This window comes from Castanea sativa, chromosome 1 (genome assembly GCF_040712315.1).
Source record: "Castanea sativa cultivar Marrone di Chiusa Pesio chromosome 1, ASM4071231v1".
In the NCBI taxonomy this organism is placed as follows: domain Eukaryota; kingdom Viridiplantae; phylum Streptophyta; class Magnoliopsida; order Fagales; family Fagaceae; genus Castanea; species Castanea sativa.
In genome coordinates, this window is record NC_134013.1 from 20,425,042 (window position 1) to 20,449,236 (window position 24,195).

At 34.6% G+C, this 24,195-nt stretch overlaps 1 protein-coding gene across 1 annotated transcript; it reads left to right on the plus strand.

The window, feature by feature from the left end:
• Window positions 1-241: 241 nt before the first annotated feature.
• LOC142639670 (protein ACCELERATED CELL DEATH 6-like) lies at window positions 242-21,048 on the plus strand. The gene is made up of 5 exons (XM_075813819.1): window positions 242-473; window positions 5,791-6,406; window positions 9,894-10,034; window positions 13,503-14,032; window positions 19,959-21,048. The coding sequence occupies exons 2-5, from the start codon at window positions 5,851-5,853 to the stop codon at window positions 20,670-20,672; spliced, it is 1,941 nt and encodes a 646-aa protein (XP_075669934.1). The 5' UTR covers window positions 242-473; window positions 5,791-5,850; the 3' UTR covers window positions 20,673-21,048.
• The last annotated feature ends 3,147 nt before the right edge of the window (window positions 21,049-24,195 follow it).

Consider the following 24,195-nt stretch of genomic DNA (forward strand, 5'->3'; position numbering starts at 1 on the left):
TTGGATATCTCCATCCCTCTCTGCTTTTTTAATCATACCATTCAGCCCTTCAGTGCACAGTAAAAACAGAAATGGAGATAAGGGTCTCTTGCCTTATAAAAAAAACAAAAAAACAAAAGTAGAAGGCGGTACTTTTGCAATGTCAACCTAATCGTCTCATCAAAATTATTTTCTAAGCCAACAGTGCAAGAGCTAATAACAAGAACTTAGATACATTCACCTATCAACTACAGTCAAATGCATTCTCAATAGTCAGTACTCACCCTTTCAAAAAAAAAAAAAATAGTCAGTACTCACTGCACTTTCACATGGAGAGAGAGTAATACAGATAGGCTGAGGACTTGAACAGACGACAAGGGCTAGGGGTGGATTTACACTAAATCAGAGCTGGTGTGAGCAACACAACGACAAAGAATCGAGCCACACAACGAGACTAGATCAATTTTGCACAGTTTCAACATGCTGTCATAGGGGTAAGGAGGATATTTTTTGAGTGAAATATTGAGAATGTTTTAATTTTTTTTCCCCTTTTTATCTGAATGAGAAGGTCTTGATTTACATTAAACATAAGATCTAAACAGATTTGGGTTCTTTTTTTTTCTGGTGACATGGAATTTGGTAAAGTTGTTTCTCTAATTGAATTTTGAAAGATTATAGGCTAAATAATGGGTTGATTGCTATTTTTAAGAGTTCTTTGCATTTTAAAATTTTAGAAAGACTGCCAAAATGAATTTAGAGAGGAATTAATCTAGTATTACTTCTATAATTTTTTCTCCTCAAAATCTTGGGGGGGGGGGGGGAGATAAGTAACTTTTTAGATTATTTATGATTTTTTTTTACTTGTTAATGGAAAATTTAAAAACTCAAGGGTGCTGTAAGTGCACAATTGTACCCGGACCCAAAAACAAGTGTTGGGCTCCGACCCAATGAGCCTTGTATAATAAAACTTGTAGAGAATGGATTTGAAATCTAGGTTCGAGAAGTTGGAAGTTTGATTAACGGACTAGAGTGCCACAATCTAAACAAATGGTAGACGAATATGATAAAGAGACCTCCTCGGACGTAAGCCGAGGACGATATGTGTATAGATATTCTCTTTCTATGCCAAAGTTTACAATTCTTAGTTCCTGTTTTCTCTCAGCAGAAAGTGCAGATCCTCCCCTCTTTCCTCTTTCCTCTTTCATTTCCTTATATATTTCTTCTTCATTGGTTCATCCACGTGTCATACAAATCTTCCCCTTGGATACTTGTACCATCCACCACCTTCTTGAAGTCTTCAAATAATAGCAGGGAGGGTGAATCTTACTGTTCAGAGGTCATTTCTCCATTAATGCGGCTAGGGAGGTAGATGCAGGGCCTTTAATGTGGTGGTAGCAGTTTTTTCCTTAGATATTTCTCACATGTCTCTGTTTCTAAAGGGTGTTTGGATCACCCTCTTACCCATCAGTTCTTCCAGAGTTCTGCCTCTAACTCATTTAGCAAGTCCCAGGGTCATTGCCGGACCTGTCCGAGGAGACACTCCTCCTCGGACAACTCCTCGGACTACTACAATGCGGATTGACTTGTGGGCCTAGAGGCCCTGATCAAATCAAACTGATACCAGCCAATCAGGTCCAAAACCCAAATGTTTATTCAAGAGTTTTTACCCCCCACAGGTGCCATGGCCCCTTGGCTTCGCCACTGGAAATCTGGGATTATCATACTCTTTACTTCGTAGTCCAATATGAATCTTAAATTATTATTAACTTTACTACAAAAATCAATGTGATTGGGGTTTTTTTTTTAAGAAAGTGATTGGTCTATTTTTTAATAATGTATTAATAATTTTTTTTTTAACAAACTATGATAAAAATGTAAGTTTCAGTTAACTCCTGGGGTTTTTTGCTAATTTGCGAACATCTCGCGTTGAAATTCAAATGATTTGACACCCAATTAGAAGCTTCAAACTGGATTCTCTCTTTCTTATAGGCATCTCACTCAACTCATCTTTCCCTTGCATTTTTTTGTTTATCTTTTGCTGAAATATTTCCCTCGAACTTTTGTGCTCACTCTCTCTGCTTTATATCTGACTCTCTTGCGCCAATCGTTTAGTTCTCTCTCTCGCCCACCCCTGTTTAGCTTGCTTTTCTCAGTTTATTCATTTATTTGTACAAGTCTACTCTTTCACTCGCACATCTGATGTTAATGGGTTCTGATGGGACTGACGAAATCAACTATCGATGAGACTAAGGCATCTGATGGGACTATCGAGACCAACTACCGACGAGACGAAGGCATCTGATGGGACTGACGAGACCGCTCTCTGAGACGAGCCTAAGCAAGTATCCATGTCACCGACAAGAATATCAAGATCATTCAATGCCATCAATAATACTCCGTACGGTTACAGAACCAGCTGGACAAACCGTTGAAGGCATATTAAAACCCCATTACTCAGCAAGAAGCGTTACTAAAAGAGGCATTAAAGTCACAATAACTACCACAACGGCTAGAATTTAGAACAACATATATAAAGCCCACGCATTGCCAACAAAAGGTACAGACACAATTACAAGATATCCCTAATCATTCTTATAGTTTATTATTATAAACTCCCTTGTACTAACTTTGGCATCGGAGGCGTTGTGGCAGGCACCACACCGGTGACCATTCCGGAGAATTTCTTCTTCCGTAGTGATACAAGCAGACCTCTGGTCCCGTCTGGACGACTTCACTACAACTGGCGAACCCGTGATTCATCGGTTTGGTGCCGTTTGGACGACCTCACTACAACTGACGAACCTGTGCTTCATCAGTTTGGTGCCGTCTGTGGGAACGACATTTTCGTACTAACGGTTCAAAAGCATAGTTTCTACCAACTTCAATATTCAGAAGGAGTCCAACCAGGATTCAGTGGCCTTAGCCCAAAGTCAAAGCTCTTGCAGCCACCGTTGAAGAGCTCACCAGGCAGAATCAGGAGATGAGACAACGACTTCAGCATGAGGAGAATCGGTCCAGAGCTGTCCAAGAGGATGAAGGAGACAGCCATGGGAGAAGCGACCGACGAAGGACCACTACTCCAGACAAACAAAATTCTGATCTTCTTCAAGAGATGAGGAAAGAGATGGACGACCTGAGAAATGCTATTAAGGAGAAGACAGATCGGAGCCTGGACAGAATGGTCAGGGCAACAGATTCTCCTTTCACCGTGGCAGTCTTGGAACGACTAGTGCCGGCGAAGTTTCGGTTGCCTCAGCTTGAGCCTTTTGACGGGCTTAAGGACCCCCAGGATCACCTTAATACCTTCAAGACAACATTAGGCCTCCAACAGCTCCCTGATGAAATAATGTGTCGTTCCTTCCCTACCACACTTAAGGGAGCTGTAAGAGAGTGGTTCATAAAGTTGCCAACCTCATCCATTGATAGCTTCGAACAGTTGAGTAGCGCCTTTCTGCGCCATTTTGTCGGAGCGCAACGTCCTAAGAGACCAACGGACCACCTACTCACTGTTAAGCAATGGGAGAAAGAAACCTTGTGGTCATACGTGAAACGCTTTACCCGAGAAACCCTGGAAGTGGACGACGCTGATGACAAAGTACAGCTGACGACCTTTAAAGCAGGGCTGAAGTCTATAGAGTTTGTGGTTTCGCTGGCAAAAAATCCACCTAAGACGATGGCAGAAATGCTCTTAAAGGTACAAAAGTACATGAATGCTGAGGATGCGCTAGCCGCCATTAAAGATATGGAGAAAACAGAAGAAAGGGGAAAGAGGGAGGACGAACGTAAAGGACGAAAGAGGGAGCGTCCAGATCATCGGCTTACTGACGAAGCCAAAAGATCCTAAAAAATGGCTAGGTAATAAGATTCCGCCTTGACGGATGTACATTACTGACGAAGCCAAAAGATCCTAAAAAATGGCTAGGTAATAAGATTCCGCCTTGACGGATGTACATTACTGACGAACCCAAAAGATCATCGAAAATGGCTAGGTAATCAGATTCTGCCTTGACGGATGTACATTACTGACGAAGCCAAAAGATCCTCAAAAATGGCTAGGTAATAAGATTCCGTCTTGACGGATGTACATTACTGACGAAGCCAAAAGATCATCGAAAATGGCTAAGTAATAAGATTCCGCCTTGACGGATGTACATTAATGACGAAGCCAAAAGATCATCGAAAATGGCTAGGTAATAAGATTCCGCCTTGACGGATGTACATTATTGACGAAGCCAAAAGATCATCAAAAAATGGCTAGGTAATAAGATTCCGCCTTGACGGATGTACATTACTGACGAAGCCAAAAGATCATCAAAAAATGGCTAGGTAATAAGATTCCGCCTTGACGGATGTACATTACTGACGAAGCCAAAAGATCATCAAAAATGGCTAGGTAATAAGATTCTGCCTTGACGGATGTACATTACTGACGAAGCCAAAAGATCATTGAAAATGGCTAGGCAATAAGATTCCGCCTTGATGGATGTACATTGCTAACAAAGCCAAAAGATCATCAAAAAATGGCTAGGTAATAAGATTCTGCCTTGACGGATGTACCGCCTTGACGGATGTACATTACTGACGAAGCCAAAAGATCATCAAAAAATAGCTAGGTAATAAGATTCTGCCTTGACGGATGTACATTACTGACGAAGCCTCGTGATAAGATTCCGCCTAGACGGATGTACATTACTGGCATAGCCAAAAGATTATTTAAAAAAAAAAAAAAAAAAAAAAAACTTCCATCTTCTATGGTCGTCATGGCACATCATGACGACCACAAAATCCGGGGGCATTTGATGGGACTGACGAAATCAACTATCGATGAGACTAAGGCATCTGATGGGACTGACGAGACCGACTACCGACTAGACGAAGGCATCTGATGGGACTGACGAGACCGCTCTCTGAGTCGAGCCTAAGCAAGTATCCACGTCACCGACAAGAATATCAAGATCATTCAATGCCATCAATAATACTCCGTACGGTTACAGAACCAGCTGGACAAACCGTTGAAGGCATATTAAAACCCCATTACTCAGCAAGAAGCGTTACTAAAAGAGGCATTAAAGTCACAATAACTACCACAACGGCTAGAATCTATAACAACATATATAAAGCCCACACATTGCCAACAAAAGGTACGGACACAATTACAAGATATTCTTAATCATTCTTATAGTCTATTATTATAAACTCTCTTGTACTAACTTTGGCATCGGAGGCGTTGTGGTAGGCATCACACCGGTGACCATTCCGGAGAATTTCTTCTTCCATTGTGATACAAGCAGACCTCTGGTCCCGTCTGGACGACCTCACTACAACTGACAAACCCGTGATTCATCAGGTTCTAAGTTTTGATCTTTAATTTTATTCTTACTTTTTATAATCGCTCCCATCTCTGGCCCGCCCCTGATTTGCCTTTCTCCACATTTTTTTTCCCGACCCTCTAGGCCTCTACAGTTCTAAAGTCAAGTTTTTAGTTGAAAAAACCTAAGTGCGTGTAACACCATATATACAAAAACTTTTACCCTTTAGGTTTAACCTTTTGACTTTTTGTTTTATATATTTTAATTCTTATAAATTTTTCGTTTTTCTTCTAAAAAAAGTTTTCATTTTGTTTTAAATTATCACATTAATAAATGGGATGTCCTGTTAGTTACGCTAGTATTTGATGTATGTAAAATGATTACTGAAATTTTGACTTTAAAATTCATTTTATGAGTGCAATTTTACTTCTTTGCTATTTATTGTTGTTTTTATATTACTTTGAGGCATTTTTTTTAAAAAAATTGTAATGTCGCTGTGTAGTGTGTCATGCATATCTTTGGGAAGCAAGGTTAACGTTGAGATAAGAAGAAACTCATAACAATGGATGCTGGAATGTTCAAAGCTGCAATTGATGGGAATGAGGATGTGAATCTAAATCTTACGCAACTGACAGAGGGAGGGAACTCTGTTCTTCACTTAGCAGCAATATCTGGAAAGGTGCAAATCGCGCGAAGGATCCTCGCGATAGATGCACAACCATCACTTTTGTATAAGAAAAATAGGAAAGGCGACACTGCACTACATATTGCAGCGAGGTTAGGGCATTTTAACATGACAAAACAGCTAATAACTTGTGCAAATGATCGAGAAGTTGAAGCGAAAATGGAGCTACTAAGGATGGAAAATCTGGAGAAGAATACAGCACTGCATGAGGCTATAAAAAATGATTATTATGACATTATGCAGTTACTAATTAAGGAAGACCCAGGTTTGACTTCTCTTTCAAATAATGCTGGGGAATCTCCTCTCTTCCTGGCAGTGGATAGAGGATTTTACAAAATTGCTATTCATATCCTAGAAGCAGTTCCAGAATGCTCCAAGGTGGGAAGGAAAAGCATGAATGTCTTGCATGCGGCTGTCATCCGTACACAAAGAAGTAAGTACTTCAACTCTCGCTCTGTATCCCCTTTCCTCTTATTTGTTTATTTATTTATTTATTTTTTTATAACAAATATGTTCAATATTGTATACATTTGGATGAAGTAAGTGCTTCAACTCTCGCCAGTGACGGAACTAAGTTTGGACTAAGGGGGGGCCATGGTCCCCCCAAATTTTTTAAAATTTGACTTTTGTACGCATATAAACAAAATTTTTAAGATATGATCCCAAAATTTATATACTTGCCCCCCTCCCAAAACAATTTATAAATTGACCCATGAAACCCAAATAGGAAAAATATATGACCTACCCTTTCGCCCAGTTATCCCATAAAAAAAAAACTTCAGAGTCTCAGACAAACCAAAAAAACCAATCAAACAAATCACAAATCTAGAAAACAAGAATATAAGGCAATATAGCATATTAGACTCTTCCAATCTGACCTCTCTCTTCTCTGAAATCTTTCCTCAGTCCCCTCTCTCTGCTCAATCTAAGATTTGTTGTGTGAGCCTGTGAGGTAGATCCTCTGCCAATTTTTAATTTTTATGAGGATGAAAGCACTCTGGATCTTTTTTTTTTTTTGTTGCAGATCACTACTCTAGTCTATGTTCTCCCCTCTCTCTTGAATAGCGATCAACGCAATGTTAGTAAATTTTTTGTTTTGCCAAATGATAAATGCTAGTAACTGATAGTGTGTGAACTTGTGGCTATCGTTTTCATTGAAAAAAACAAAACAAAATAATTGTGTTGGGTTGTGTTGTGTGAATGGTGAACTTGTGAATGCCTAAATGGGTAGAGAGGGTTGTGGCACGTGTTTGCTATAGTGCTAGATGGAGTTTATATCTGTCAACTTTTGGTTCAAAAGATAAGAAACAAATGATAAAAGTTGTACTCATCCAATTTTTTTTTATTTATAAAAAAGGTGTAAGCTATGTCTAAATAGCATATGAAGAGTACTCATTCCGCTATTTATTTAATTAATTTTGAGATACTTAATTATTTCCCTACCTTATAAAATCATTGTTCCAAAAATTAGACCCAAATAAAACCAAATAAACATTGATTTTCTCATGACTTACAAGTCAAGAAATTATTGAATGTTACGTAGATGTAAAATAAATCCTTATAATTATATAACTTTTATATGATTCATAGATAACGGAAAAGTCAACTGCAATATTTGATTTTTTTAAAGAAAATTCGAATAAATTAGAAGTCATTACTAATATTCTATTTTTTGAAAATCATCGATCAACATTTTGAAAAATTGCGATTGATGAAATAAGTATTAGTTCATTGCCACATGATCATAGAATTGTCCATAAATATGGGATTAAGATGTTAATGGACGTTTTGAAATTCAACGAACTTATATTAAGCCTCCCCCACCTTCCCCCCCGACTTCAAATACTTGTTCCGTCTCTGACTTTCGCTATATCTTTTTTTTTTTTTTAAACAAATGTACAATATTGTATATATTTGCATAAAAGTGTACAACTTTGTACACATTTACTTAATCTACAATATAAATCTTACATGCTAATAATTTTCCTTGTTTTTCTTAAAAAAAGAAAAGAAAAAGAAAAGGAATTATACTTCATTTAGGGAAACAATCACCCTAATTATATATGTAGAACAGACAACCTATGTAGCAGCAATAAATATGCTCAACAATCCTGTCTAACAAAACTTCCAACCATGACCGATGACCGATCGCAATCCCTTCCCCTCTAACAAAACTTCTGAATTGACCCCAAATGTGAAACATTTGCCTCTGGAAATAAAGGCTTCCAAGAGGTTAAGTGAAGTATAATTCATTTTAAATTAACTTTACCTATATGCTCAACAATCCTGTCTCACAAAACTTCTAACCCTACTATATATAGAGCAGTTCTTCGTATAGAAGCCACTATATCCTTAACCTCTATTTATTTATTATTGTTTAATTTCCTCACAAATCCTTTGTCAAGAAGACAATATTATAGAAAAAAATAATCAACTCTGTAATTCTTTTCACATCTACCCTTAATATTAATATTTTGTATAAATATTAAAATTGTCTTTAATTTATATTTATTTCGTTAGATGTAAAATATTAAATATTCATTTTTATAAAAATAAAAATATTTTAAAAAATGATCAATTATTCCATCCTCCCATAAGGTTTTATGAAATGACAGTAGTACAAATTACGGATGAAATAGCACTTGCCCACGAGGATTGTATAAACTATAAATATAATAGATAAAAACATGCACTCTCAGTCTCTCACACCGTCATTTTTCTAATGAGATTTAATTTTAAATTCTTATTTATTTATAGAAATCTAAAAAAAAGTGTCATTTCATCCAAAGTTTGGATGGGATTTTTAAAAATAGAATATTCTATTAAGAAAGTGAAATATAGAATTATCTTTTCTTTTCTTTTATATATATATATATATATATATATGCACACACTTGTGTGTGTACAAACTCTAAAGGGGGACTTTCATAGTTTGGACGCAATGTTATTAAATTAAATTTTAAGGAAAATTAGCGTAACTTAACACCCCCCCCCCCCTAAAACACACACAGATACAAACGAGGATCATAAAATTCAACATGAGATTACTAAAACGTGAGAAAATTAACGAGGAGAAGAAAATCTTAATTAGCAATTATGTTTTGCATTCTAAAAGCTTTTTTTTTTTTTAGTTTCAATTGAATTTGAAATTTATAGTGTTGATTTTATGATTATTGCTCTTTATTATTATGTTAAAAAAATTATCGATTTTTGCTTTATGTGGGTAGAATTTGAACCGTCTCCCTTATTTGAGGGTAAACTCTTATTTGAAATGAGAGAATGAATTAGAATGGAAAGGAATGAAAAGAATAATTTTAAAAGATTCTTCCATTCCCTTGTTTGGGAGTTTTAATGCAAGGAATGAAAAATTCATTTTTTTTATTTGAGAATTTAAGTGGGAGAGAATGAAATGAGTAAGAGAAAACACTTATTCTTCTCCATTCCCTTAAAATTTCAAATTTTCATTACTCCCAAAATTGGGAGAAATTGAAAGGAACTGAATTAGATTTAATGAATTTTTTTTATCAAAACTCTCAAAATACTCCTATATATTTAGTCATTTATTTTAAAATAAGACTTTAATAGTAATATTGTCATAAAATGATTCCATCCATTTCCCTCTACGTTCCTCTTAAACAAGATTATTTAAATTTCATTAATTTACATTCATTTTTATTTCTTTATTTTAAAACATCTAAACAGGGTTACTTAATTCCATTTTATTTATTTTCTTTACTTAAATAGATTATATTCCATTCCATTCCATTATAAACTCCCAAACAAAAGAGATTTAACCAATACAGCTAACTGTCCTTAATATAGGCTAATAAACAATTTATCTTCTCAAAAAAAAAAAAAAATTTATAAATTGTTAACCGTGTTTTCACTAACTTTTGTTGCTGTGCATTTATTCCCTGTAGGCAAACGGTTTAAAGCCATAGAGGAAAAGGCTGCCTGGCACAGTCATACTCTCTTATGCATCTATCATTTCCTTCGTGCTATTCTCAAGCACTCTAACTCAGAAAATGAACAAGCTCCAAAACGCGGCATGACAATATTAGGTAAATTTTTGCATCTCCCTTCAAGACAATTTGTTTCATGGTTATTAACTTCTTATTGTAAAGTGCACCTTCTAAGTTTGAATGAAATTTAAGTTTTTCAAATTTTAAAGTTATTCAATTTAGGCATTTTCTTCAGTTTCATTAAAAAAAATTGCCGTTAAGTATGCAATTAACTAATAAAAAAAGATTTTTTGGAAAAAATTCTTACATAAAATATTAAATGCAAATATTTTGATTAATTTTATAGATTTTTTTTATGTGAAAATAATAGTAGTTTTTTAAGAGCAATTATAAAAAAAAGATAGAAGGTCTGAACTGAATAAATTTGAAATTTAGTGGACTCATTTAAACGAAAGTAAAATTAGAGAATTGAAATGAATTTAAACCAAACTTAGAGGGTGCAATTTGTATTTTAGTATTTTTCAAATATTAAAAAATTTCAATTATATAGGACAACAATTACATCATCATATTATAAAAGTTGGATTATAAAGTTGGTAGTTACACTCTCATTAATTATTAAAATAAATTATCTTATTAATTTTTGGAACAATTTATTTAGATAAAACTCGGTTACCTAAGTTTTATTAAGGATGAAATTCTCCTCTAACTAAAATTCTATTACCAAAACTATATGGGCCCAAAAATACATTAGGTCCACTTAGGGTGGTGGAGTTTAGGTTGTTAGGCTCAATACCATTAATTTGTTTAAAGTTATGGGTGTCTGAGGTCACTTTTAATGCAATCTTATGATCTAAATGCTATGTTTGAGGAGTAAACTGGCCCAAGTGGGCATATGGGCCTTTGGACTGTAGCATGGAGGGCCGACCTGCTCCAGAATTGAACTTTACGAATTGGCCCATACGCCGAGGGTTCGAGGGTGCAGCCGAGAACGAGCTTCTCCTCGGACAAGCCCAAGAGAATTCAAAGCTTCATTATGAAGGTCAAAGCACAACTCTAGAAAGACTAATGGTTAAAGGGGGAAACCCTGAACCTTCTCGATGCACCAGTGTTAAAGAAAATATCAAGAACAAAGGCTGCCATCTCCGCATTAAAGACTCTGCATCTACCTTCCTGGCCGCATTAATGGGGAAGTGACCCCTGAACAGTAGGGCTGAAACTTCTAGTCACTAGCCAAAAGGTATCAACGAAGGAAGTATTTAAAGGGGGCAAAGGCCAAAGGGAGGGGGGATCGAAAAACAAAAGAAAAAGAAAGAAGAATTGTAACCCTTAAGAAAGAAAGAGAAATAATACAGAAGTAGTCCTCGGCTCACGTCCGAGGAGGTCTATTTGCCATTATTGTTTATTATTTACAAGTGCTTGTAACCTTTTAGTCTGTTATCAAGTTCCCAGTACTTATAATCTAGATTTCAAGCCCACACTCTACAAATTTCATTGTTTAAGGCTCATTGGGCCTGAGCCCATGATTGTTTTTGGGTCCAAGTGCAATTGTGCTCTTACACTATGTTTGAGACGAAAATAGCTCAATAAATCATTCATGTAAGACCAAATTAGGAATTAACTTTTTCTTGGATCTGGCTGAAGAGCCAATGTTCGTATTGAGTTCAAGTTTTTCAAATATAGGGTTTCCTTACACAGTTCTTCTATTTTCTTTCAATTTCTTATCCCTTAATTTAGAGGGGTTTCCTTTCCTTATATAATCCTTTGGATTGCATCCTAGCCCTCCACTTGTACAGCTAGGGGCCTTCCTTTGGATGCTTGTCCCATCAGGGTTGTGTTGGAGGTGGTGAAATGTGTTGCAAGCTATGAGGCAACTGTTCAGGGGTCATTCCTTCATTAATGTGGCTATCTGAGTTGGTACAGTGCATTAAATGCAGAGTTGATGACTATTTTATTTAGATATTTCCTTTCTTCTTTGTTCATGTTTCTTTCACTTTCCTTGGTTTCTTGTCTTCTAGTACTATCGGCTTGCTTGGTAATTCCTGAGGAATGCTTGCTCCTCGGACTCCTTGAGAGATTGGTCTCTTCATCTTATCCCCTCGGGCTGGACCCATAATTTCTATTCCGTACTCGGCCTCACCCCTCCTACAAAAACTTTCAAAGAATTTTAAATAAAATTTAACATTTCCTTTTCTGTAACAAGTGTGTACACTATAATTAAATATTAAAGTGTTTAAAAAAAAATTAAAGTAATTCTTCTTATTAATTATTATTATTATTATTATTATTATTATTATTATTATTATTAAAGCTTACTTTAGGTAAAACTTTATTACCTAGTTTTTAAGAAGTTTGAAATTCTATTCCAATTAAAACTATATTACCAAATTTCAAGAAAATATCTATTTTAATTATCTTAAGCATCTATCCATGATTTTTTATTCTAATATATATGTATTACAATTGTTAATTAATATAGGAGAAACTCTAATAAAGTTTCAAGTAGCTCATTAATTTGTAAGATAGTTTCGATAATATTTGTAAAATATGTTCTTTTCTTTTATATTGAATTTTTAATTAGTTAGTTCAATCGCATATGATAAACGATAAAGGATAGTTTAATTTAGGTAGATTTTTATTATATAAGTTTCAAGAAATTTAAAATTCTAATCAAACTAATTTCTTTTTTTAGTTTGAAAATACGTTGATTTTGTTAGCCTAGCTTAGTTCATAGAAACTCTAAATTTCTTCACACACATATCATAAAGTAACAATAAACTATGCTGACAACAATATTTGGCAAACAATAAACTATGCTAACAACAATATTCTGCCAAATGACTCTGCTTTTATTAGTACTAATGTGTAACCACGTGCATATACATGGATACAATTAAAAATAATTACAATTATACGGTTGAATTTTTTTTTTTTTATAGAAAATATTGAAATTATACATGGTAACTTACACCTTTTTTAAATTATAGATTTTTGAAATATGTTACAGTTTCTCATTATATATATACATGATTTAGAATTTAATTGGATTTAGACTCTTCGGTTTTTTGCATCCAATAATTTATTTCCTACAAAAAAAAAAAAAAATGGACACGTGGTACAAAATTGAATCTAATTTAAAACCAAATTTAAATCTAATTGGATTCGGACTTTTCGATTTTCACACAAAATAATTCGTTTGGCACAAAAATTAAAAATTAAATAGGACATATGGCTCACAATTAAACTTTGATTGAAATTTAGTTACCCGCACACCCTTGGTGTGATGGTCACTCCGCAAGTATAAGTGCTTGTGGGATGTGGAGGGCAAGGGTCGGAGTTCAAGTCTTCAGAAGGGAGTTTCATACACATATACACTTAGATTAGGTTAGAGTAGAATTCTATCTTGTATAAAAAAAAAAAAAAAATTCAGTTTAGATTTTAATTTGGTTTTCCCTGAGTTATATATATATATATATATATATATATATATATATATAGATTTCTTCACACATATCTATCGACATTGCCATTCTTTTGCAACTTGATCTTTTCTTTATCTTTCTGTAGATTTTGTGGGTAAGTTGTTAGAAGCTTGTCCATCTGCAATTGTACAAGCGGATGACTTTGGCTGGATTCCTCTTCATTATGCTGCACATTTTGGCAATGCAAAATTTGTCAATCTATTTTTGAAAAAGAACATGTCCCTTGTTTACATAAAGGACAAGGCAGGCATGTCTGCTCTTCACATTTCGACAAAAGAAGGTCATGTTGACGTAACAAGAGCACTTACTACAGAATGTCCAGATAGTTGTGAATTGTTGGACAACAAAGATAGGACAGCTCTTCATCTTGCTGCAGAAAGTGGAAATAGTAAACTGGTGAAGGTGTTCCTACAAACATTGGCTTCTGAGGATCTCATAAATCAGCAAGATAAGGAAGGAAACACCCCTCTTCATCTGGCTGCCATGGAAGGGCGTTATGCACTATTAATGATGTTGGCAAAAGACAGGAGAATCGATTGGATGGCTATGAACAAGGCAGGGATGAGTACAGTTGACATTATTCAATCAGATAAACGACTAAAGTCAGGAAAAAAGGTAAGCCACGTAAATCTTAAACGGTACACTGAACACAATTGATGCAAAATTATAGTTTTACCTAGAAAATTTTGTTAGAATTATATGGTTAAATGATTAAATTTACAATTTCTCATCAATTTTTGCTTTTTGAGAATTGTTAATTTAACATAATATCAAAGTACGAGATTCTAGTTTGATCCCTATCACCTCCACTCTCCCATGCGTGAGGGACAGTGTTAGAATTGCTAATTTAACAAAATTCCTCCCATTTGGAAAGGGAAAAAGATAAATATGAATGGAATACAAAGAATTTTTAACAATATCATTTATATTATTTTGTTTGGAGTTTATTTTTCTCTCAAAACTCAAATTTTCATTTCCAAAATTAGGAGAAATTAGATGGAATAAAATGAAATTTATCGAAATGTCCATGATACACTTCTATGTTTTACAAATTTTATGTAATACCTATTTCTTATTATTTGCCTTACTTTACCTAATCATACCTCATAATTTTGTCGATTCTTTAAATTGTGTAACTAAATCTTGTTGTCTTGCCATTTCTTTTCTTTTCTTTTTGTTTTTTAAATTTTAAGTTTGATAATTGGAGAAGGGTGGATTCTAATCCTAGAATGTATTCGCTAGAAACACTATCAATTCATAGGGATTAGAAGCAATCACTTTATATTTGTTAGGAACTAAAATCGACCACCTTAATTATTTTTAGGACCAAGAACGACCATTTTAAGCTTATTAATGACTAAAAGTGACCACTTTTAAACTTCAAATACAAAAATTGATCTAGGGCTAAGTTTTAACCATGCAATGTATAATTTGGCCATAAATTTTGGAGTGTTCTTGTGTTCTTATTAATTTTTATTTTATCCCATATCAGACTCTTTGTCATTTATATGTGTGATTAGGGAGATTAAGATTCTCTAGAGTTTTAGCTGTAATTTCACTATTTTCTAAATTATTCTCATTCATTTTGAAATGACTGAGAATAAGATTTTATGAAGAGTCATGCTTAGGAACACAACAAAAGTTCACAACAATTTCACAACATTATCAAATTTGTATTACAAAAAATTTTAATTGCACAAATGTTGAGTCCATATGTGAGGTGATAGACTAATTTAGGAATGTTGTGAAATTATTGTGAACTTTTCTTGTGTCCCTTAACTATTTTGTGATTGTTTTTACTCCCTAAGAACTCTATACAGTTGTTCTAAGAAAAAAAAAATTTTGATTTAGCACACTAAAAAATTACTTTATTTATTATAACACGTTGCATAACAATACGTTTTACATCTCATCTACTATTTTAACATACAACCTATTAAAATAATATACAACAACCCATTAAAATAATATACAATAACCAACCATAAAAACTAACCACTGCCACAACCAGGTATAAAAACCATTAGCCATAGCAACCACCACCACCACAACCCATAGCCACAAACTCACCACACACACACACAAAAAAGGAAAAAAAAAGAAGAAGAAGCAAACAAACACCTATAGCAAACCCACCTCAACAACCACCACAAACCCACAACGCATGCTAATCTCACCGCCTATCTCACCAACCACCAAAAGTCAAGGCTGCAAAGGGAGAGAGAGTAGTAGGAGTCACTTTAAATAACTCACTAGAACCATTGAAAACAACCCACCACCTAAGCAATTGGCCATGAGGGTTGCATCTTTGGTTTTAGAGAGAGAGAGAGAGAGAGAGAGAGTCATATAGATGAGCAAGAGAGTGAATCAAATATATTAAAAGTCAGTAGCAGATCGTTGTAGCACATTTGCAAAAAAAATTTAGAAATGGCACACTGGGCGGAGCTTGATTTATGTTGTTTGTTGTGCTAAAATAGCATTTTGGGTGTTTTTAGCACACCCAATGCTAATGCTCATGCAATATTTAATGAAAATTCTATTAAGAACTTACTGGTTCTTAAGGATTTATGAATAGGGATTAAATTCGAGGACAGTTAACCTCCAGGAATTGGAAGAAGGAAACTACAAAGATATTGAGATGAAGAGAAGTAAAGTTTTGTATATTTAATGAATGAATCTCATACAACTAGAAGCTAACCTTAGTAGTGGCTTAGGCTAAGCTTTCATTAAGTGTATGTTTGGTAGGAGAGGTAAAGAAGTGGGAAAATATAAAATGGGAGGGATAGAAAGTTGAAGGGAATAGAAGAGATTTTATTTTTTCCTCATGTGTGTTTGGTTGGGAGGATAGAAAGTGGAGGGATAGAAAACTCCTTTGTTGGGTTAGGAAAAAAAAAAAAAAGGGAATGGAAAATGTAATTTGTAGAAATTTACTTTCATGCCCCCATTGTATAAAACATTTATATATATATATATATATATATATATATATATATATATATATATATATATATATATATATTATACTACCCACAAACATATAAATACATTTATAAGCATATTAATCTATTTTTGTTTAATTACTCAATTTTTTTTAAAAATGTTTTAGGAAAATTTACACATTATTTCTTATGAAAAAAAGGAGTGCTATGCTCACAAAATTTTCACAATACTTTCAATTTTTACAACAAATCTTAAGTGATTAGTTATTATTGGTTTTAATTTGAACTTATCGCTAAAATTATTTTGTACTCACTAATAACAGCCAATAATAACTTGCTACTTAGAATTCATTGTAAAAATGTTGTGCACTTAGCATTTCTCTAAAAAAAAATACCCATACAATTTATAAAAAAAAAAAATCTATAAACTGTTGCACACATAGGAGAGAGAGAGAGAGAAAAAAAAAAACACATTCTAGTGAGAGCAATTCATCATCTACCCATATATAGATCTGATGACTAATAGCTTATTTGGATTAAGGGGGAGTAGAGGGGAGTAAAGTAGAGAGAGGGAGAGTAAGTTAAATTACCTTATTTGAATATTTTTTAAGGGAGGAAGGGGAGATATTTGGAAGGTTTGTAGAGGTTTTAAATACTTTTAATCCTTCATTTTTAATTCCCCAAAATTGGAGAGATTTGGAGGGAGAGTAGAGCATAAAAATGCTTGACCAAATGAATTACCAAATTTACCCTTACCATATTAACAAAATTACAAACTATGAAAAAACTAATTATTCCCCTTTCCTTCACTTAATTTTAAAAACATCCAAACAAGGTGGAGGATAACCATTCCCCTCTACTCTCCTCCTCGCTACTCTCCTCTCCGCTACTCTCTTTCCTTCTACTCTCCTCTCCCTCCAAACTTCCAAACATAGTATAAGTCACAAAGAGGATGTTGAAGACGCATGGAAGGAGATTGGCGTGAGATTTCATGGGCCGTGAAGTTGACAGTGTGATACTTTGTGGGCAGTGAGTCGATCGAGATTCCGTGGACGGTGAAGGATGGCGGCAACTCAGCTAGCGATCTACGTGGAGGACAATGACAACTTTGCTCGACCCGGATTCACTTGGCTTAGTTTGGCACTTTGAGGGGTAGATGCCTAATTTCAGGTTTGGAGCTTTTTTTTTTCCTTAATTTCCTTTCCGAATCCGGGAGATGAAATTTTGTGAGCCTAGGTTAGTACTTTACTTCTCTGTTTTCTCTTCCCTCTGTTTTCTATCTTGAACCAAACCAACAAAACAACATTTTCTCTCTCCTTTTGTTTTTCCTCTCCTTTTTAACCCAACTAAACGAACCCTAAGTACTAACAAACTTGTAACTGCCTGCTAAACTTGTCACTATCAGCTTCCTAACTAACTCAGCATATAACTGTCCAGTAACTAACTGAATACAACACATTTAGAACCTGCTTAATTTCACTAAGCACATGGCAATTTGACAAAATCACTCCAATTACATGATCACATATTCACACCTACACATGTGTTGTATCATTAAGGAAAAGAATTGGTGCTGCACTAGTGAATTGGTGCAAGTTACTGCAAAATGGACATGCAACTTAACAACTTCTGCTGTACTAAATGAGTTGAGTGACAATGTCCCAGTGGCGACGCCACATGTAACTTAGGGTGTTCCCAGGAACACCTGGCTTGAAAAAACACCTGAAAAAAAAAATTTTACAATTTTTTTTATATCTGCTCTGTATTAGGAACACCCTCAATCACAAAATTAGGAACACCCTCAAATTAAAAAAAAAATTTATTTGTTCTACTTTCAAGCAAAAAAAAAAAAAAAAAAGCCCAAAAAAAAAATTTTGAACTAAAATCTGAAAAAAAAAAGAAAAAGAGAAAGAAAAGAAAATTATAACAGAGCCAAGCCCACAACAACTCGACAAGCAAGCCCACGGCAACTCGGCAAGCAAGCCCAACAAATTACAGGTAGCAAACCCACGGATTCTCAACAAAAAAAAAAAAAACAACAACAACAACCAAGACCCAATACAGAGCTGCAGAGCAAATCAAATTAGAAATCACTTCTAAATCAGAAATCACTAAAGGCCTAAAGCAAACCTAAAGAGTAAAGACAGAGCAAGCAACGCCTCAGTCCCTCAGAGCAACGCCTTAGGCTCAAGCCAACTGCCAACAGATGGAGTCACAGAGATCGAATCGGTCACGTCGCTCGTCGTTGGAGATCGGTCTAGTCCAGATTGTTGTCGTTGCTCGGCTCGCTCGCCCCTCATCGTCGTTGCTCATCGCTCGCCACTGCCCTCATCAGAGATCGCTCGTTGCCTCGTCGGCTCGTCACTGCCTTAGCGGCCTCAGCCTTCAAGCCTCCCTGCTCGGTTGCTCCAGTGCTCCCTCCCTCAAGGTATTTCATTTTACTAAACTAACTTCTTTCTTTTTCTCTCTGACTCTCTCTCAGTCTCTCACACTCTCTCTCTCTATCTGAATCACTGAAATGAAAATTATGACTCTCTCTCTCTCTCTCTCTCTCTCTCTCTCTCTCTCTCTCTCTCTTTATTCTTTAAGTCTAATTTTAATACTTTGTCTTTATCTGATTCTATGATTGGGCCGCTAAACTGCTGAATCTTTAACTTTATCTTTATTAATATTTGGCTGTTTTTTGACTTTTTGAATTTGCCTTTATCTTAATATCTTATCCGTTGGTGTGGGTGGGTGTTGTTATTGTTGTTGTTGTTGGTGTTGGTGTTGGTGTTGGTGTGTGTGTTTGTGTTGGTGAGATATTAAATTATTAATTGTCTTTTTGGTAATGTGTATTGTGATTTGTGATTGTGAAATTTTCTAATTGGCAGCTGGCTCTTGTGATTGAGGAAATTTTCTTGAGGCTTGACTGGCTTGTCTGTTGAGTAGGGTGGGGGCTGGATGAACACATAGGGCCGGGTAAACAATAATTAAATTGGTGTAATGTGCACATCATTCCATGGGATGTGTAATGTGCACATGGTTGGCTCTTTTAGTGTAATGTGCACATAGATGTGTGCTAGTGCAACTAATAAACAATAATTTAATTAACCAATAATTAATTGGGAAAAGCAACTAATAAATAATAAATAATAATTTAATTAACCAATACATTATAAAAGACAAACAAATTAAATTATGTTAGGCTAAACAAAAATTAATAATTTAATAATTAATGAAACAATAATACAACAAATTATAGTTTATAAAAGACAAACAAATTGATGAAACAACTAAACAACAATAATTAATAATTTTATTAATATTTCAAATGAACTTATAGTTTATTCTATAGGTACCTTTGTTCATTTCTTTTCTTTTCATTTTTTTTTTCCTTTTGAGGTTTTTAATGCAAATTTTTTTTGGTTTTAAGAATTTTTTTTTTTAAGCACAAACTTCATGCCGGCCAAATCTTGAATTTTGGCCGGTATTTCTCGAAACACCCAAACTAGACCAAAATGACCAAAAAAATTTTCAAAGTAGAATAGGAACACCCTAAACAAAATTCATGGAGTCGCCACTGCAGTGTCCTAACAATTTCCCTTCAAACACCTTTGCAGGAAAAATTCATGTCAAAGTTGAATAGAGACGACATTAGATTGAGTTTGGAACGAATCGTTGACAGACATACTATGGAAGTACAGACTCTCGATACAGAAGGACATGGACAATTAATTCAAGAAACAGAGAGAAATGAGCCTGCAGAGCAAAATAAGGTGAAAGATACAGCCCTTATTGCAACAAAAAAAAGACTCAAAAGACAAGAAGCTATTCGGAAAATGGTCGACCTCAATTTCGTTGTAGCCACAATCATTGCAAGTGTCACCTACGCAGCGGTCATACAGGTGCCTGGTGGATACGACAACAACGGTGAAGCTAATTTAAGAAAAAAGAATGATTTCAAACTATTTATGTTTTTCAACGCCTACGCTTTTGTGTTTTCGCTGCTCTCAATGTTATTCCACTTTTGCATTGGCCATGTTAGCCTTAGTAGCAGTATCGGTCTCATATACGCATCGTTATGCTTCACGTTCACTCAATTTTCTCTTCTCGGCATTACCGGTGCCTTTTTTTCGTCCATACGTGCAGTCTTAACTAAAAGCTCGGCGCCTAAGTCTGACGGCAAACATGGTGATAGGGCCATGTCTTCTTCCAATGTTGTCGCTGATTATAGGATTGGTCTTCTTTTTTTACTTACTGTTTTTTTTATCTTTGCGGCTGTCGTTTTAAGAATGAAAAAAAAATTGGGGGTTTTAATTTTGAAGGAGTCTTAACTCTAGGTCCAACTTCGACCCATAAGCACTACATGTTCACACATTCATCGTGTAATCGGTGGGCTCAAAGCACCTGAATTTGTCCTTGGTCTTATCCTCTCTCACTGTCATATGCTCGTGTCGTGCGATTTCATTCCAGCAAGCTTTCTGCACAACCAACGTGGTCTCTTTACCAGTTTACCGCAACAACATGGAGTGCTCCGGCCAGCAGATTATTTTTTTTACTCTCTGTATCTTTTTCGTGTATCCGGATTTAAATAAGAATGTCCACTGCAATTTGCTGTATCGCCGTCAATGTGATTGATTGTTTTTGGTTTGTGAACAGCTTATCATTTTTCAGGAGATTATATATATATATGGTTGTGATTAAGTTACATTTTTTAATGTAATTTTTACTAAGGTTACACTGCTGTTCAATAGCTTTATCATATACTAAAATTATTGAGAAATAATATGTCCACAATATTTTTACAACAAATCCTAAGTGGTAGGATGTTACTGGCTGTTATTGTTGGGGCAAAAAAGTAATCTTAGTGTTAGGTTCAAATTTGAACCAATAACAACTAACCACCTATGATTTGTTGTAAAAATGTTGTAAAAATGTTGTGGACGTAGCACCTCTCAAAATTATTAGATGTTTTTTTTTTTTGGTGATAAATCTATGTTTAAAGTATGTATAACATGATTTTAATGGCTAATTAATTCTATAAAAGGTAGAAGACGATCATATCTCATTGTTATGTTGGTTTGAAAACATATCCATTTGAAGAAGATGCTATGAAGCATGCGCATGTATCTATATATCTCTTGTACAAGACTTTAGATCTTTAGAAGTCTAAGTAATGCTGTCTGTTTATGATTATAACATCTATAAGTTTCTTTTGTTATAGATTGAATTTAATCTCAAATTTTTTTATTTGATAACAAAAGACTTTGTCAATTGACAAAGGTAAAGAGTCAAGTTGGTGAAGGTAATTCCCTCAGCCTTGCCAAAAATTCCCCTCTATTTGATAGTTTTTTTTATTTTTTTATTCTTACAATCTTTTATGTAATCTTTATTGTTTTGGTTGATATATCTCTTTTATGTATCAAAAAGTCAAACCTCACTTGAAAATATATAAAGAAAATGTTTCCTATTATATCAATGTTTATTTAAGAACAAAAGTTATTCCAGAAGAACAAAGATAAATAAAAAAATAAAAAAGCAAAAGTTTTAATTAATGAGAAAAAAAAATACACAAAGAGAGTGTTACTGTTTAAAGAGTTTAAATATAATTTATTATTTTTCATAAAAATAAGTTATAAGTAATAAAATTTGAAAATAATTATATAATGAATTCAGTAATTTCATTTTTTTTTTTCAAGTCAGTATCACCACATTAGCAGTTTGTAAATTTTTTTGTAAAATAGTTTGTATTTCTAACATTATTCATTACTAAAAGAGTAATGCTACAGCCACAAATTATTTTATAACATTTTTACAAATTGCTGATGTGACCAACTTTTTATTGGTTTTCATCTAGGCCTATCATTAATATCACTTTTTCATTTATCAATAATCACTCACCATATTAGTAGTTTATAAATTTTTTTGTAAAATAGTTTGTATCTCTAACATTATTCTTACTAAAAATCATTACATAAAAATTGTTAAGGTCTCTTTTTTCTACCATGGTCATGTGGCCTCATTCCATTAGAGCATTCACATTGGTAGAGCTATTTTTTTTAGCTATTTGACACTACAAAAAACTATTTTATTAATTTTACCTACTCACTTTACAAAATATGCAGCATCGGTAGATTTATTTTAGCTTTCAACACAATAAAATAATATAAACATTACAATAAAATAATATATCTACTACAATAAAATAATATATCCACTACAATAAACAATAATCACAACCACCGCAATCGCAACTGCTACTACCGCCACCTATGCTCTACATGACGAAGAAAATAGAGATAACTCACCTGTAAATCAACAAGCAAGCTTTGAAACTCTTTGGTTACCCAAACAGAAAGGAGAGGCCGAGATGGATCAGCGTGGGTAAGCTTGGGACTTGGGACTTGGGACTTGGGACTTAGGGCTTCAAACTTGGGTCGGCGGTGAGGGTGAGATGGGTCAGCATGGGTCGGCGGCGTGAGGCAAGGGAGTTGGGCTGGTGAGGAGTGGAGGAAGAAAGAAAAATAAAATGCGATGGAGCGTGGGTTGACAATGGAGCGTGGGTCAACAACGATGGCTGATTGAAGCGTGGGTTGGCGGCAATGGGTTTGTGTCGACTGGGCTGGTGTAGATTGGCGTGAAGGAAGAGAGAAGCAGATGGAGAGAGAGTGAGGGGAGAGACATAGAGAAACAAATGAAATGCAGGAAAAATAAAAATAAGAATAAAAGAAAGAATAAAAATTAATAAAATAATCAAAAGGAGTGTGAACGCACAAATATATATATATATATATATATATATATTTTTTTTTTACTTTTCAACTACAGTTCATAGCCAAAAGTAGCTGTACACGCCAAAAAATATAGCTTTGACTCCACCATTGTAGGGCACATTTTGGTATTTGGTGGTGCTAAAAATAGCAATATAGCTATTTAGCACCACTAATGTGAATGCTCTTAGGCAACACATGCCACCTCATCATATTTGATAGAGGAAAAGAATGGGTTTTGGGCCAAGTTCATTTAAATCCCAAAACAAACCAAAATTCATCCAATCACATGGATTGGGCTTTCGCTAGATGTTTCTCATGGCTCACATTTCTCCACTTCATGGGATGGGCTCACGGCCCACATTTTTTTCTACTCAATGGATTGAGCTCATGGCCATCATGAAATGGGCTCACAACCCGTGTTTCTCTTGCATCTCGGATCAAGCTATTATTTTCTCATTATATCAAGGTTCATGACCTATATTATTCCTCTCATCCTTAATGAAACGAATCTACCTTCCCCAACAAAAGCCCAGAATTACACAAAATTGGATTTTGGAAGATAAACGTCCAATTTCAAGGCTAATGGTTTATTTGGGTCACAAAATCTTGAAGCCCGAATGGGTAAGTTATAGATTTAGGCTAAATGAGCACTTACATGATCAAGGCCCATGTCACAAGACAAAATATTGAGTGGCATGATAAGAACTTAAAGGATTAGCCCACCCTCACTTAAAATTCAGATTTTGCAGTTCATTACAATTGAAGAATTACCGCTTGTACGTGACAATCAATAAAAATCCACTAATCTCAATTGAGACATGAACTGAGATTATGAAACCTATCCAAATACCTTGGCTATATGTAGTCAAATTAGGTTAAATCCAATAATTTCAGAGCAAAATATGAAATTTTACCCACTTTGACCCTCTGACCAATCAATCAGATCAGGTGGAATGAAGGATTGCCTTGTGACAACAAGAAATTGGATAGATATTGCATCCAATAATTGCACCCTTTTACAGTTTTGGAGAGTGAAAGTAAAATTTTAATGATACTCCTAACTTGTCAAATTCCCTAAAAGTTC